General features: G+C 41.4%; 1 protein-coding gene across 1 annotated transcript in view; it reads right to left on the bottom strand.

Moving 5' to 3' along the window:
* Window positions 1–3,117: 3,117 nt before the first annotated feature.
* The window catches only part of KIF25 (kinesin family member 25), a gene marked incomplete at both ends in the record, with an annotated part of 88,693 nt that continues 76,304 nt past the window's right edge, over window positions 3,118–15,506 (bottom strand). The window contains 2 exons of the mRNA XM_082252126.1: window positions 3,118–3,251; window positions 10,028–10,183. Of these exons, the coding sequence (XP_082108252.1) occupies window positions 3,118–3,251; window positions 10,028–10,183 (290 nt within the window). The remainder of the gene's footprint in view (window positions 3,252–10,027; window positions 10,184–15,506) is intronic.

Genomic DNA, 15,506 nt, shown 5'->3' with positions numbered 1-15,506 from the left:
CTCTGATTGGGTAACTTTGTCTCAAATAGTTTTTATTGAGTTTTCAAATAACAAAATACTTGCATTAAAAAGAGAAAAAAAAAAGAGATCAGTTACTTAGTAGAATAGTAAATCTGATCAACAAACATTAGAATGAAGATTACTTCTCATCAGAACATCGTATTCAAGAACAACACATAAGGAGAAACAGAACAGATTAGCAGAGCTCTAATATATTGAAAGTTGTGAACGGACACTACCCGCTTCGAACCATTCAAGGGGGGTTGTAGAAAGATTTCCAGAGGCGCCAATTAGATTCATATTTTTTCAGTGTGCCATCTCTGCATGCAATACATTTTTATATTATGCAATAACATTAATCTGTTTAAGGAGTTCACAAATGTGGTACTTCATTGGATTTCCATCTACAAAGGATTGCTGACCGTGCGGCGTATAATAATTGAGTGGCAACAGGTCTGGCCAGCAGTGGTAGGGAGGAGATGTTGATGCCGAGTATGGCCTGTTCCATATTCAGTTTTATCAAAATTCCAGTGATTCTGGAGATTGTTTTGAAAGTTTCTGCCCAGAAACTGTGGAGATGGCGGCAGTCCCAGACCATATGGAGCAGGGTCCCCACCTGTCCGCAGCCTCTCCAGCACAAGTTACATTGTGTTCTATAGAATTTTGAAACTATGTAAGGGGTAAAGTACCACCTCAGCATCAATTTCATCGTCATTTCCCAGTAATTCGAGCACCTAGAAAACTGAAGATTATTCCGTATTGCTTGTATCCATTGGCATTCAGAAAACGATTTCCCCAACTCTGATTCCCACTTGAGCAGAGGTGATGATTTACTGAAGGTCTGTTTAGAATTTAGTTTAGAATAAAGAAGTGAAATTCCCCCTTTTTTGGCCATCTGAGACTGCCAGAATTCCCATACATCCTCATCTACTACTACATGGGTACCTTTAATATTTTTACTAAACGAAGATATTTGGTAATATGTCAGAAATTCTTTCGACGGGATCTTATATTTCCTAATTATTGCGTTGGGAGTCATAATTTTATTCTGATCTAGTATTTGATGAACGTTTATTATCCTTTTCCGGATCCAGGAATCAATTAATATGTTGGGGATTCTGATTGGGTAACTTTGTGGCAAATGAGATTTAATGTTGAACTGAATTCATTCTCTCTTGAGAAGAGGCAATCAAGGGGGATATGATCACCATGTATAAATACAGAAGTGGTCTATATAGTGAACTTGGTACAGAGTTATTCATGGTAATGTCGTTACAAAGAACAATGGGGGTACTCTTTACATATGGAGGAAAAGAGATTTAACCTTCACATACGGAAAGGCTTCTTCAATGTAAGAGCTGTGATAATGCAGAAAGGACTACTTCTGGCCAGCTCAGTAGATTGTTTTACAAAATAAAACTGGATGCATTCCTAAATGCACAAAACCTAACTGAATAATACCATTTATAGAAAATAATGCCAGAGATTGTTGGGCCAGGGAATATTCAATTGCCTTCTGAGGGATCAGGAAATAATTTATTTTTCCTCCACTGGAGCAAAGTGGACTATGCTTTATAGGGTTTTCTTGACTTTCTCTGGATCAATTAAGCTAAAAATTCTGTAAATAGATGTTTTCAATGTATTCCATTTATTTTTTTCAACCTGAGTAATTATGTACCTTTGTAACATTAGCTTGCATTGGCTACAGAGAAGTGAAGTTTTATACATAATACAGTCCTTACATTTAAACAACTTTGGCATGTACAAAACCACAGTAAAACCTTGGATTTGGGAGTAACTTGATTTGAGAGTGCAAGACAAGCAAAATTTTAAATTACATTTTGACCTGATAAACAATGTTACGTCACGTCACAACTAGGTATAAATAAGAAGAGAGGCGCCTCTAAGTGTAGCAATATGGTTACATTTAACCACTTAAGTCCTGGAAGATTTTACCCCCTTCCTGACCAGGGGGTATTTTGCGATTCGGCACTGCGTGACTTTAACGGACAATTGCACGGTCGTGCGACGCTGTACCCAAATGAATGTCCTTTTTTCCCACAAACAGAGCTCTCTTTTGGTGGTATATGATCACCTGTGCAATTTTTTGATCATGCGCTATAAACAAAAAAAGAGCGACAATTTTGCAAAAATAACAATATTTTTCACATTTTTTTATATGAAATTCCCAAAAAGAATTTTAAAAATCAAATTTTTTTAACATTTTAGGTCAATTTGTTTTCTGCTACATATGTTTGGTAAAAAAAATTGCAATAAGCGTATTTTGATTGGTTTGCGCAAAATTTATTGCGTTTACTAACTAAGGGAAAGATTTTTGTCATTTATATTGTTATTTTTTTTAATGACTAATGGCGGCGATCTGCGATTTTTTTTTTTGCGGGACTGCGACATTGCGGCGGACAGATCGGATCCTTGACTGACATTTTTGACACTTTTGGGGGTACCAGTGACATTACTACAGTAATCCGTGCTATACATATGCACTGTTACTGTAAAAATTACACTGTCAGGGAAGGGGTTAACTTTATTTGAGAAGGAGGGGTTAAGTGTGTCCCTAGGGGCGTGCTTCTAACTGTGCAGGGATGTGGCTGTTTGTGTAACTACAGAGATATACGATCCTGCATAGCAGGACCGTATGATCTCTGCACTTACACAAGGGAGAATGACAGGCGGCTTTGTTTACATTAGCCGCCTGCCTTTCTCCCTCTGTAACGGACGATCGCGAGTGACCGGCGGACATTGGGTCCGCCGGTCACAAGCGTGGGGATCACAGTGAGCGAGCGGGGGCGGGAGCGCGGCTCTGGCAGCGCATGCTCGCCCCCTATTGGCTCACAGGAGAGTGATGTACCCATACATCACTTTGCCTGCACGGGGCTGACCGCCACAGTATATGTAATTGCGGCGGTCGGCAAGCGGTTAATGAAGGTACAACATTTAGAAACTCCTATGGTTGATGATTAAAACAGGCACATCTAAGTATGCAGGCATCTGGGGTAAAGCTGTCCACATAGACCATCCTCCGCACCACCATTGATTAATTGTGTGATCATAACAAAAGGCACATGAACAGCAGAATATTAGTAGTGTGTTTTTAATTTAATGTTTCTTCTTTGCAGGAACTCTGGATACTTGACAGGCACGTGTTCCAAATCCCAGCGTCTGCAGGGTTTCAGTTGTGAATTTCTGACAAGGAGAAATACACAGCATCACCAGCAGCTTTGCATCACCACCTGTTGTAAGACAGAAGAGTTGAATGCTAGAAACAAACTGTCCAAAAAGTATGTATAGTTTTTAACTCACAGAATTTTCTAGGGTATATCTTAAAATGAACCTTTCTGTAATTATGCAAATCTGTATGAATGATTTCCCGATATGTTGCAATAGACAGCAACATTATAATAACAATTTAAATAAAACAACTCAAGATTGTATCATTAAAATTAAGTGCTTGCGCTCCAGTGACTTTACCTACTTTCATTTACATAATAAAATGTAAAAAAAAAAAATTAAAGAATTGCATTTTACCATTTTACATGCTGTTTTCTGATATCTACAACACTGAAAAATCCTACATAATTCTCTTTGTCTATGAGGGAGCCAGGGGGAAATGTGTTTGCTATAGACGACCCTGTCTGTACTGTGCTGGCTCATTATCAGATGAAAAAAGGATTAAGAATAGCTGGCCATCTTCATTGTATATAAGAGGGAGAGGGAGAGTTCAGCCTGTCCTAGGTCTTTCTATTGGGACACACTGAAACTGGTTGAGCTAGATGGACTTTTTTCAACCTATGGTAACTATGTTTAGAAATGCATGCAGTCTGCCATGACATCTTCACCTAAGAAACATTGAAAAGGTTAGAAACACAGGTATGCTGTGTGACAGGGAACATATAAGAAATATATAATTGTTTTCTCATATTTGACTTAAAAATTGAAAATATACTTTAAAACTATGTAGCAATAGTTAGGGAATAAATTTAGAAGAGACAAAGCCAAACCTGGCTGGCTAAACCGTAGCGTTAAAAAACTTATTAGGGGAAAAAAATTGGCCTTCAAGAAATATAAATCAGAGGGCACAGTATCGGCCTTCCAGCAATACAAGGAGGAAAATAAGAAGTGTAAACACGAAATCAAGATGGCTAAAATCAACTTTGAGAGACAAATAGCGGAGGATAGTAAAAAAAACCCAAAGAAATTCTTTAAATATATCAACAGCAAAAAAACTAGGGCAGAGCATATTGCACACATAATTAACGATGATGGGAGGATGGTTACAGAGGACACTGAAAAAGCAACCGTGCTGAATTCTTTTTTCTCGTCAGTCTTTACGCAGGAAAAGGAAGGGTACACTGACCATGACTGTATGGTTAGTAGTAATACACAGGACTTGCCACTATGGCTAACAGAGGGGGAAATCAGGGAAAGACTGGATAAACTTAACACAAACAAATCACCAGGCCCGGATGGCGTACATCCGAGAGTGCTCAAGGAACTCAGTATGGTTATATCTAGACCACTGTTCCTGATCTTTGCTGACAGTATTAGGACAGGAGATGTACCAGGGGATTGGAGGAAGGCTAACGTGATTCCGATATTCAAAAAGGGCCAGAGACATATCCCGGGAAATTATAGGCCTGTCAGTCTGACATCAATAATATGTAAACTTTTGGAGGGGATGATAAGGGACTATATCGTAGAGTATGCTAAAGACAACAACATCATCAGTAGTAACCAGCACGGGTTTACAAATGGGCGTTCTTGTCAAACCAATCTCTTAGCATTCTACGAGGAAGTGAGCTGTGAGCTAGATAGGGGGAGACCAGTGGATGTGGTGTACTTGGATTTCGCTAAGGCGTTTGATACAGTTCCCCACAAGCGCTTAATTTATAAAATAAGGTCTGCAGGTATCGACAGCAGGGTTTGCTCTTGGATACGGAATTGGCTAAAAGGCCGTGTCCAAAGGGTAGTAATAAACAGCGCATACTCAGACTGGTCTGAGGTAGTAAGCGGGGTGCCCCAGGGCTCAGTCCTGGGACCAACCTTGTTCAATTTATTCATAAACAGCATTGAGGAAGGGATCAGTAGTTCGTTATCAGTTTTTGCAGATGACACAAAATTGGCCAGGGCAATAACTGCACAGCATGAAGCAGATATCCTACAGAATGACCTGGACAAAATTACGGAGTGGGCAACGACATGGCAAATGAGGTTTAATGTGGAGAAGTGTAAGGTTTTGCACTTGGGGACCAAAAACATAAAAACACAATACACGTTAGGAGGGGAACCCTTGGGGGAATCAAAAATGGAGAAAGATTTGGGAGTCTTAGTTGATGATAGATTAGGCAACAGCATGCAATGCCAAGCGGCAGCTTCCAAAGCCAACAGAATATTAGCATGCATAAAGAAAGGGATGTATTCCAGAGATAAGACTATAATCCTTCCACTTTATAAAACTCTGGTCCGACCGCATCTGGAGTATTCTGTCCAGTTCTGGTCGCCAGTCCTCAGGAGGGATGTGTTGGAGCTGGAGAAAGTCCAGAGAAGGGCAACTAAACTGATTAGGGGGTTGGAGGACCTTACCTATGAAGAGCGGCTGCAATCGCTCGATTTATTTTCCCTGGAGAAAAGACGTCTGAGAGGGGACATGATAGCAATTTATAAATATCTTAATGGGGATCTCAGCTTAGAAGAAAAGCTGTTCATTCGAAGGAATTGCATGAGGACTCGAGGACATACAATGCGATTAGAGGAGAAGCGTTTTAACCTCAGGCAACGTGGGGGGTTCTTTACTGTTAGGGCTACAAGATTGTGGAATTGTCTACCACAAGAGGTGGTTTCTGCGGGTAGTATGGTGACTTTCAAAAGACTCTTAGACTTACATCTCAAGGATCAGGAGATTGAGGGCTATGTTAGATGATTACAGTCACACACACCTACACAGGTTGAACTGGATGGACTATTGTCTTTATTCAACCTCGCCTACTATGTAACTATGTAGCAATTAAAGAGTAACGCAACTCCAAGGGGATTGTCCATATCAGACATTTGTTATTACAGCCAAAACATTGTAAATGCAATCTGGTTCCGCTCTCGGTGTCATCCGTGCCGACTGAATGCCACAGGGGCATTTCTAAGTAAAATTATGCCCAATGTCATAAAACTTGTTCCTGTTAGTCTAGGTAGTCAATTACACACCCCTGCCCTGAGCTCGGCATCATGAGGCCAAGGCTCATGATGGATACAGGATAATAGAAAAATGCCTCATGCTTTTGGATGCATTTGGATTTAATTTGTGATCAGTTTGAGATGTTTCTGAGTGTCATTTATTTGCCTTCACATGTGCATTGGAATTGCAGTTGACTTATTTCTAAGCTGCTGTACACCAGAAGCCGGGCTGTAACTGCAGTAGAGAAAGTGAGCTCACCAACATGGCTCTGCTGTCTGGCAGGGCTGTGTAAATCACTGCAATGGTTTCACAAAATTTGCAAATTGGCATTAATAGGTAAAACAGCTCCATCTTTGCTTATAGTACAGCTTTAGGAAATAGCATATTTATGAAATGGAGACACATATAGTTGGAGTGTGCCAGTTTTCTCTTTCTTCTTTCATATCCTATATATATATATATATATATATGCACAGGAGAGGAGTCATGAAGACTATGACGGCAAGCTATATGTGCAGGAGTGCTTGAGGGTATGATGGCTGCCAGTATGTGCAGAAGAAGAGTGCCAGATGGGAAGATGGCAGTCATTATGTCCACAAGAGAAGTGCCGGATGGTATGGCAGTGGGCTGTTTTCTGTAACCGATAACTGCAAGGGGTATGAGAATGGGGGGTATGAGAATGGGCAGTATGAGCTGGAGAAAAGTGTGGAGGTTATGGCAGCAGGAAGTATGTGCAGGAGAGGAGTGCCAGATGGTATGACAGTGGGCACTATGAACAGGCATGGAGTGAGGAGGGTATGACTGCAGCCAGTATGAGAAAGAGAAGAGCACCAGAGGGTATGACAGCAGGCAGGGTGTGCAGTGCAGGAGAGGAGTGATTAAGGGTTTGGCAGCAGGTAGTATGTGCAGGAGTGGAGTGATTAAAGGGCAGCAAGTAGTATGTGTAGGAGTGGAGTGATTAAAGGTTTGGCAGCAGGTAGTATGTGCAGAAGTGGAGTGATTAAGGGTTTGGCAGCAGGTAGTATGTGCAGGAGTGGAGTGATTAAAGGTTTGGCAGCAGGTAGTATGTGCAGAAGTGGAGTGATTAAGGGTTTGGCAGCAGGTAGTATGTGCAGGAGTGGAGTGATTAAGGGTTTGGCAGCAGGTATTATGTGCAGAAGTGGAGTGATTAAGGGTTTGGCAGCAGGTAGTATGTGCAGGAGTGGAGTGATTAAGGGTTTGGCAGCAGGTAGTATGTGCAGGAGTGGAGTGATTAAAGGTTTGGCAGCAGGTAGTATGTGCAGGAGAGGAGTGATTAAAGGTTTGGCAGCAGGTAGTATGTGCAGAAGTGGAGTGATTAAGGGTTTGGCAGCAGGTAGTATGTGCAGAAGTGGAGTGATTAAGGGTTTGGCAGCAGGTAGTATGTGCAGGAGAGGAGTGATTAAAGGTTTGGCAGCAGGTAGTATGTGCAGAAGTGGAGTGATTAAGGGTTTGGCAGCAGGTAGTATGTGCAGAAGTGGAGTGATTAAGGGTTTGGCAGCAGGTAGTATGTGCAGGAGTGGAGTGATTAAAGGATTGGCAGCAAGTAGTATGTGCAGGAGTGGAGTGATTAAAGGATTGGCAGCAGGTAGTATGTGCAGGAGAGGAGTGGTTTAACCCTCCTCTTATGTTAGAATTCCGTTACTATCCATTATGTTAGGGTCAGTTTTGACCCGTGTTTTAAATCAGCCATAAAATACCCTCTGAATAATTATTTATCATCAAATTTGTTTCTTACCTCTTGGTTACCTTGTTAGGCTTCTTTATCCTTGAAAAGATTGGTTTTAATATTTTTGGTGTGACCCCTAGACCTTTCTTTTGATAGCATACCTCTCATTATCAAATTTAAAAAATGGTAAAATAAAGTCAGCAACTCTGAAATGAATTTGTCCTATGTTTCTTCACTTTATTTAGAGAAGCAGACAAGCAGGAAAAGAGATAGGCCCCTCCCTAACTACAGCTCACAGGGTTGAGAGGGGATTGGCTGTCACTGTTACTAAGCAGAGAGAGTGTTTATGATTTCAGTTTTGGCACTTATTAGTGTCCTAAAATCCTATATTATAACTGGGTCAGAATTGACCCTAACACCATGAACGTCTTAATTTTCACCACAGTATTTTATAATTTAGTGAAAAGGATTATTTTTCTATTACATTGTTTAAATAGAGGTTCCTGACAAAGTAAAAAAATCTTGATGCAATAAACAAATTTATGTGATACTTATAGACATTCAAAACCTGAAAACGGGTCAGTTTTGACCCTAACACAAGAGGAGGGTTAAGGGTTTGGCAGCAAGTAGTATGTGCAGGAGTGGAGTGATTAAAGGTTTGGCAGCAGGTAGTATGTGCAGGAGTGGAGTGATTAAAGGTTTGGCAGCAGGTAGTATGTGCAGGAGAGGAGTGATTTAGCGTTTGGCAGCAGGTAGTATGTGCAGGAGTGGAGTGATTAAAGGATTGGCAGCAGGTAGTATGTGCAGGAGAGGAGTGATTAAGGGTTTGGCAGCAGGTAGTATGTGCAGGAGTGGAGTGATTAAGGGTTTGGCAGCAGGTAGTATGTGCAGGAGTGGAGTGATTAAAGGTTTGGCAGCAGGTAGTATGTGCAGGAGAGGAGTGATTAAGGGTTTGGCAGCAGGTAGTATGTGCAGGAGTGGAGTGAAGACATGAATAATGAAAGATTATCTGCAGGGTGTAGTCACTACTGTATAAACACTTTATGCTTGGGACCTGTCGGCATTGCAGGAAAAGGAGAAATACAATATCTCTTTAAACCAGAAAAAAAAAAACGATTGAAACTCCCCTGTACCATGAGCAGGGAAAAATCATCCTGTCCTTTGAGACTACTATATGCTAAGAACTCACAGGAAACACATGGCAAAAAAAATTGTTTTAATTCTCCATTCACAGCTTTGTGTTTTCCGGGAGTGTGAGCAGAAATGTTTGTTTCTCCATACTTTCCCAGAAATATACAAAAATGCGCATTGCACTTGCAGTACCATTATTTCTTAATGGTACCCACAAACGCCGCTATGAGATGCACATTTTTTCAAGTGACAAAATACGTGAAACATCCGCCAAAACTTTCATTACAAAAACACCCAAGGCTTACTGACAAAAAAGGTGCAGGAGCTACTTTGGCATGTTTGTTGCACGACAGCATAGGGCAGCCCATTCTCTTGAATGGCCTGACCAACGTGTGACAAATGTGAGAAAACCACGCACATAAAATGTGTTGCATATCCTTCACGGGAGCCTTTAAAGCAATTGTAAAGGCTTCATTATTTTTTTATTTATTTTTTTAAATAACAAACATGTTATACTTACCTGCTTTGTGCAATGACATTGCACAGAGAGACCCTTATCCTCCTCTTCTGGGGTCCACCGCTGGAGCTCTAGGCCCCTCCTCTTTTTTGCGCTCCACCATAGGAAGCCACTTTCTATGTTGGCACACCTGCAGGCCCGCTCCGGGAGCCGGGCTGTGTGCGTCTATAGACACACACACACACACAGGGTGGCTCAGCCCCCCCCCCCCCACACTCCCTCCTCAATGGATTTGATTGACAGCAGCCAATGGCTCCTGCTGTTGCTTCTGTGCCTGTGTAAATAGAAAGAGAGAGAGCAGACAGAGCTGGATTGATATAGGAGCCAGGTAAGTATAGGGTGATGAGGGGGCAATACACTTATTGGGACATTTTTACCTTATAGCAGGGAATGCGTTAGGGAACAAATGCCTTGAAAGAAGTGGTTCTAAGGCAAGACATTTCAAAATGCCTACATCAACATCTCCTGCATTTATACACACAATTATACAAGGAAATGCACTCACCAATAGAATCCTGTAGCAAGTGTGTAAGTTTGCTGTTACGATAAGGAATGTGAGTGCGATGTTCTGCTAGGGCTCCCAGTACGTCTGACAGAGCAGATAGGCTCCGATTAATAAATGAAGCCTCTCTCAATGCTGCTCCCTGTACGCCAGACATACCTAATAAATAAATTAAAAAATATCCGGTTGTCATGTTGCCACTTCTTTTTTAGGACTAGGTTAGAAAAATGCATTTTTTAAAATTAAAAACAGCTGAAAAACGATTATTTTTTCAAAAGTTAAAGTATATCTAAACCATACCCTATTTCAGAAACCAAACCATGATGGGACATAATAGAACTCTATGGTAAAGAGCAGCTAACCAGCACAAAAAACGTGTGTACACTGTGCTGCAGTCAGAGATCAGCAGGGACAGTGTGAAAGCGCCATAAACATTATTGTTACATTGCTTTTACTGTTTTACTCCTCTGCAGATTAAAGAGATGAACAGCGATTTGCATATGATGTGGTTGTTGTTTTTTTTGTTATAGATTGCATAGAAAATATCAGCAAAAAACTCTTGCTTGTCCCCCAAAAAAATAGATATATCGTGTCATTAAAAGCAGAACTTTCGTTTTTTTTTTTTTTTTAATTGCTAGGAGATAAACGTTTTAGTTGAAGAGACTTTGAAACCCCTTTCCTGCTAAAAATAAACACTTTCTCCTAGCACTAGGCCATATATTATACAATTTTCTTGTATAGTACAATTTTCCTTTAGATTTACCTAAATACTGTCCTTTGTATGCAATCAGGCAGGCCCTTACACTACACAGTTGAAGGTAAGTCTAAAGGAAATTGAAGAAGAAAGTTGTATAATGTATAGCCAGCCTAAGTTTGCAATTGTGTGCTTTCACACTGCACTTTGGCCACAGCATGGGTACAGCGCAGTGCATCTGCTGTTTTGATGCAGGTCAATTGTGCCTTCCCATAGAGTTCTATTATGCCCCACAGTTTTGGTGTGCATTTAGAAAATGCATTATAATAATATTATCAGACATGGGAGTATGTCACACATGTGCAAGTCTCAAGTTTTAACCTTCAAGTCTCAAGCAAGTCCCAAGTTACTGTGGCGAAAAGCAAGCAAGTCAAGTCGAGTCCCTGCTAGAAGTCAAGCAAGTCAAGTCATTTATTTTGGTCAAGTCACAAATCAAGTCAAAATACTGATCTACCCCAATTTTCACCTTTAAATCAGTTAAAAGTCAGTGGTCAGGAAAGGTTTTGTTTTATTTCCAACATTAACAAAACTGCTTAGTGCTTTTTTCTTGGCATATTAAAGAAACACTTTGAATGCCCAAACAGTTCAAAATCCTCGTCCAGTCATGTTTCAACACCACAGTCACTAAAAACATGTTGAGTATTTCCATTGTTAAACAGCCAGTATCCTAAAAATCAGAACACACTGACAAGTGACTGTGGTGTCAGAAACATAACAGGCACATTCATTTTGCTTTAAACACATCTTGAGAAAATGCAAATATTGAATAACTTAACCGGTTGCCGACCGCCGCACGACTATATACTGCGGAGGTCAGCCCCGGCCAGGCAGAGTGACGTATGGGTACGTCACTCGCCTGTCACTGACTTGAGAGCCAATTGCGGGCGCGCGCCCGCCACGGCTCGTTCACTGACAAGTCAGTGCGTGTGACCGGCTGACCCGATGTCCGCCGGTCACACTACGATCGCTCCAGTGAAGGGAGAAAGGCGGAGCGGCTTATGTAAACAAGCTGCCTGTCATTCTCCCTGGTGTAAAAATGAAGATCAGACGGTTCTACTATGTAGGACCGTTGATCTTTGTTTTTACACCAATAGCCATGTCCCTATACAGTTAGAATCACGCCCCTAGGACACACTTAACCCCTCCCTCTCCAATACAGTTAACCCCTTCCCTGCCAGTGTCATTTTTGCAGTAACAGTGCATATGTATAGCACTGATTACTGCAGTAATGTCACTGGTAACCCCAAAAGTGTCAAAAATGTCAGTCAAGGGTCCGATCTGTCCGCCGCAATGTAGCAGTACCGAAAAAAAATCGCAGATCGCCGCCATTACGCGTTAAAAAAAACACCAAAAATGACAAAAATCTTTCCCTTTGTTAGTAAACGCGATAACTTTTGCGCAAACCAATCAAAATACGCTTTTTGCGATTTTTTTTTACCAAACATATGTAGCATAAAACAAATTGACCGAAAATGTTAAAAAATTTTGATTTTTACATTTTTTTTTGGGGAATTTCATATAAAAAATGTGAAAAATATTGTTATTTTTGCAAAATTGACGCTCTTTTTTTGTTTATAGCGCATGATCAAAAAATCGCACAGGTGATCAAATACCACCAAAAGAAAGCTCTGTTTGTGGGGAAAAAAAGGACGTCAAATTCGTTTAGGTACAGCGTCGCACGACCGCGCAATTGTCCGTTAAAGTCACGCAGTAAAGAATCGCAAAAAACCCCCTGGTCTTTTAGCAGCCAAATCCTCCGGGGCTTAAGTGGTTAAAAAAGTAAAGTCATTTCGAGTCATATGTCTCAAGTCAAAGTCAAGTCTCAAGTCATGAATACCAAGTCAAAGTCAAGTCGAGTCTTTTATTAATTTTAATCAAGCAAGTCTCAAGTCCTCAAACTGGTGACTTAAGTCTAGTCATGTGACTCAAGTCCCCCACCTCTGATGAATAGCAAGTCAAAGTCAAGTCGAGTCTTTTTTTAATTTTAGTCAAGCAAGTCTCAAGTTCTCAAAGTGATGACTTAAGTCTGACTTAAGTCAAGTCATGTGACTCAAGTCCCCCACCTCTGAATATTATAGAACTCTATGGAAAAGCACCACTAACCCGAATGAAAACTGTGGGTACACTCCACTGCTGCCAAATCACAATGGATCAGTGTGAAGTTGCCCTAAGAAGCTCGATTTCAGCCAGCAGCAGCTGCAGCCACTGTTGTGATGAAGAGCAAGTCCCATCTGTCATTGGTGTCATTGAGGGAGAAGGACATGGGTAAAAAAGGGGGAGGGGTATGTTTGTATATTAAGAACAGTATACAGGTAAATATGAGGGATGATATTAATAATGGAGCTATGGACGAAGCAGAATCCCTATGGGTAGAGCTTCAAAGGGAAGGCACGGTGGGGAAGGTAATATTGGGCGTATGCTATAGGCCCCCAAACCAGAGGGAGGAGGGTGAGGTGGACCTCATGTTACAGATAGGATTGGCAGCAAGGATGGGAAATGTCATTATAATGGGGGACTTTAATTATCCTGATATAGACTGGGCAGAAGGAACCGCGCATTCAGCCAAGGCTCGACAGTTCCTAAATGTTTTGCAGGACAATTTCATGGGTCAGATGGTGAATGCACCGACAAGAAACAATGCGGTACTTGACCTACTGATTACCAACAATACAGACCTGCTCACGGATATAGAAATACGGGACAACTTAGGGAACAGTGACCATAGGTCAATTGGTTTCAGTATTAATTACAGTAATAGGAAGCACAAGGGTAATATAAGGACACTGAATTTCAAAAGAGCCAATTTCCCTAAACTGCGCTCGCTGCTAGAAAATATCAAATGGGATAGAACACTGGGAACAAAGAACACAGAGGAAAAATGGGAGTGCTTCAAGAGCATACTTAACAAGGGGGTGGGCCAGTGCATTCCACAGGGAAATAAATTTAAAAGAGCAAAACTAAACCCTGGGTGGCTAAACTCCAACATAAAAATGTATATTAGAGCTAAAGAAAAGGCCTTCAAAAAATACAAGACTGAGGGGTCATTGGCAGCATTTAAGCATTACAAAGAGTGTAATAAGAAATGTAAAGATGAAATCAGGGCGGCTAAAATAGAACACGAGAGACATATAGCGGAGGAGAGTAAAAAGAACCCCAAGAAGTTCTTTAAGTATATAAACAGTAAGAAAGCGAGGCCAGAACACATTGGCCCCATAAAAGATGATAAAGGAAAAATGGCCACTGAGGACAGAGAAAAGGCGGAAGTGTTAAATAATTTCTTTTCTTCAGTCTTCACAAAGGAATCGGGGGGCTACACGAACCCCGCTTGTAAGGCCGAACTAAATAATACACCTCAGGAAGTGCCGCCATGGCTAACAGAGGATAGACTTAGAGCTAAACTAGAGAAACTTAACATAAATAAATCCCCGGGACCGGATGGCTTGCACCCAAGGGTTCTTAATGAGCTCAGCCAGGTGATTGCCAGACCATTATTCTTGATCTTTAAGGATAGTTTACAGACAGGTATGGTGCCAGCTGATTGGAAAAAAGCCAACGTGGTACCAATATTTAACCGGTTGCCGACCGCCGCACGACTATATACTGCGGCGGTCAGCCCCGGCCAGGCAGAGTGACGTATCGGTACGTCACTCGCCTGTCACTGACTTGCGAGCCTATAGCGAGCGGGCGCGCGCCCGCCGAGGCGCGCGCCCGCCGCGGCTCGTTCACAGGCAAGTCAGTGCGTGTGACCGGCGGACTCGATGTCCGCCGGCCACACTACGATCGCTCCTGTGAAGGGAGAAAGACAGAGCAGCTTGTGTAAACAAGCTGCCTGTCAGTTCTCCCTGTGTAAAAGTAAAGATCTGACCGTTCTACTATGTAGAACGGTTGATCTTTGCTTTTACACCAATAGCAATGTCCCTACACAGTAGAAAGCACGCCCCTAGGACACACTTAACCCCTCCCTTCCCAATAAAGTTAACCCCTTCCCTGCCAGTGTCATTTTTGCAGTAACAGTGCATATGTATAGCACTGATTACTGCAGTAATGTCACTGGTAACCCCAAAAGTGTCAAAAATGTCAGTCAAGGGTCCGATCTGTCCGCCGCAATGTCGCAGTACCGAAAAAAAAATCGCAGATCGCCGCCATTACGCGTTAAAAAAAAAAACACCAAAAATGACAAAAATCTTTCTCTTTGTTAGTAAACGCGATAACTTTTGCGCAAACCAATCAAAATACGCTTTTTGCGATTTTTTTTACCAAACATAGGTAGCATAAAACAAATTGGCCGAAAAATGTTAAAAAATTTTGATTTTTACTTTTTTTTTTGGGGAATTTCATATAAAAAAATGTGAAAAATATTGTTATTTTTGCAAAATTTACGCTCTTTTTTTGTTTATAGCGCGTGATCAAAAAATCGCACAGGTGATCAAATACCACCAAAAGAAAGCTCTGTTTGTGGGAAAAAAAGGACGTCAAATTCGTTTAGGTACAGCGTCGCACGACCGCGCAATTGTCCGTTAAAGTCACGCAGTAAAAAATCGCAAAAAAACCCCTGGTCCTTTAGCAGCCAAATCCTCCGGGGCTTAAGTGGTTAAAAAGGGGCCGAGATATATCCCGGGTAACTATAGGCCGGTCAGCCTAACATCAGTAGTCTGCAAAATTTTGGAGGGGATGATAAGGGACCACATACAAGACTTTAGTAATGAAAACGGTATTATAAGTAGTAAT

Source organism: Pelophylax lessonae (genome assembly GCF_965119305.1).
Source record: "Pelophylax lessonae genome assembly, chromosome: 3".
NCBI lineage: Eukaryota > Metazoa > Chordata > Amphibia > Anura > Ranidae > Pelophylax > Pelophylax lessonae.
The sequence above is the reverse complement of the archived record's forward strand: the minus strand, read 5'-3'. Positions and strand labels throughout refer to the sequence as shown.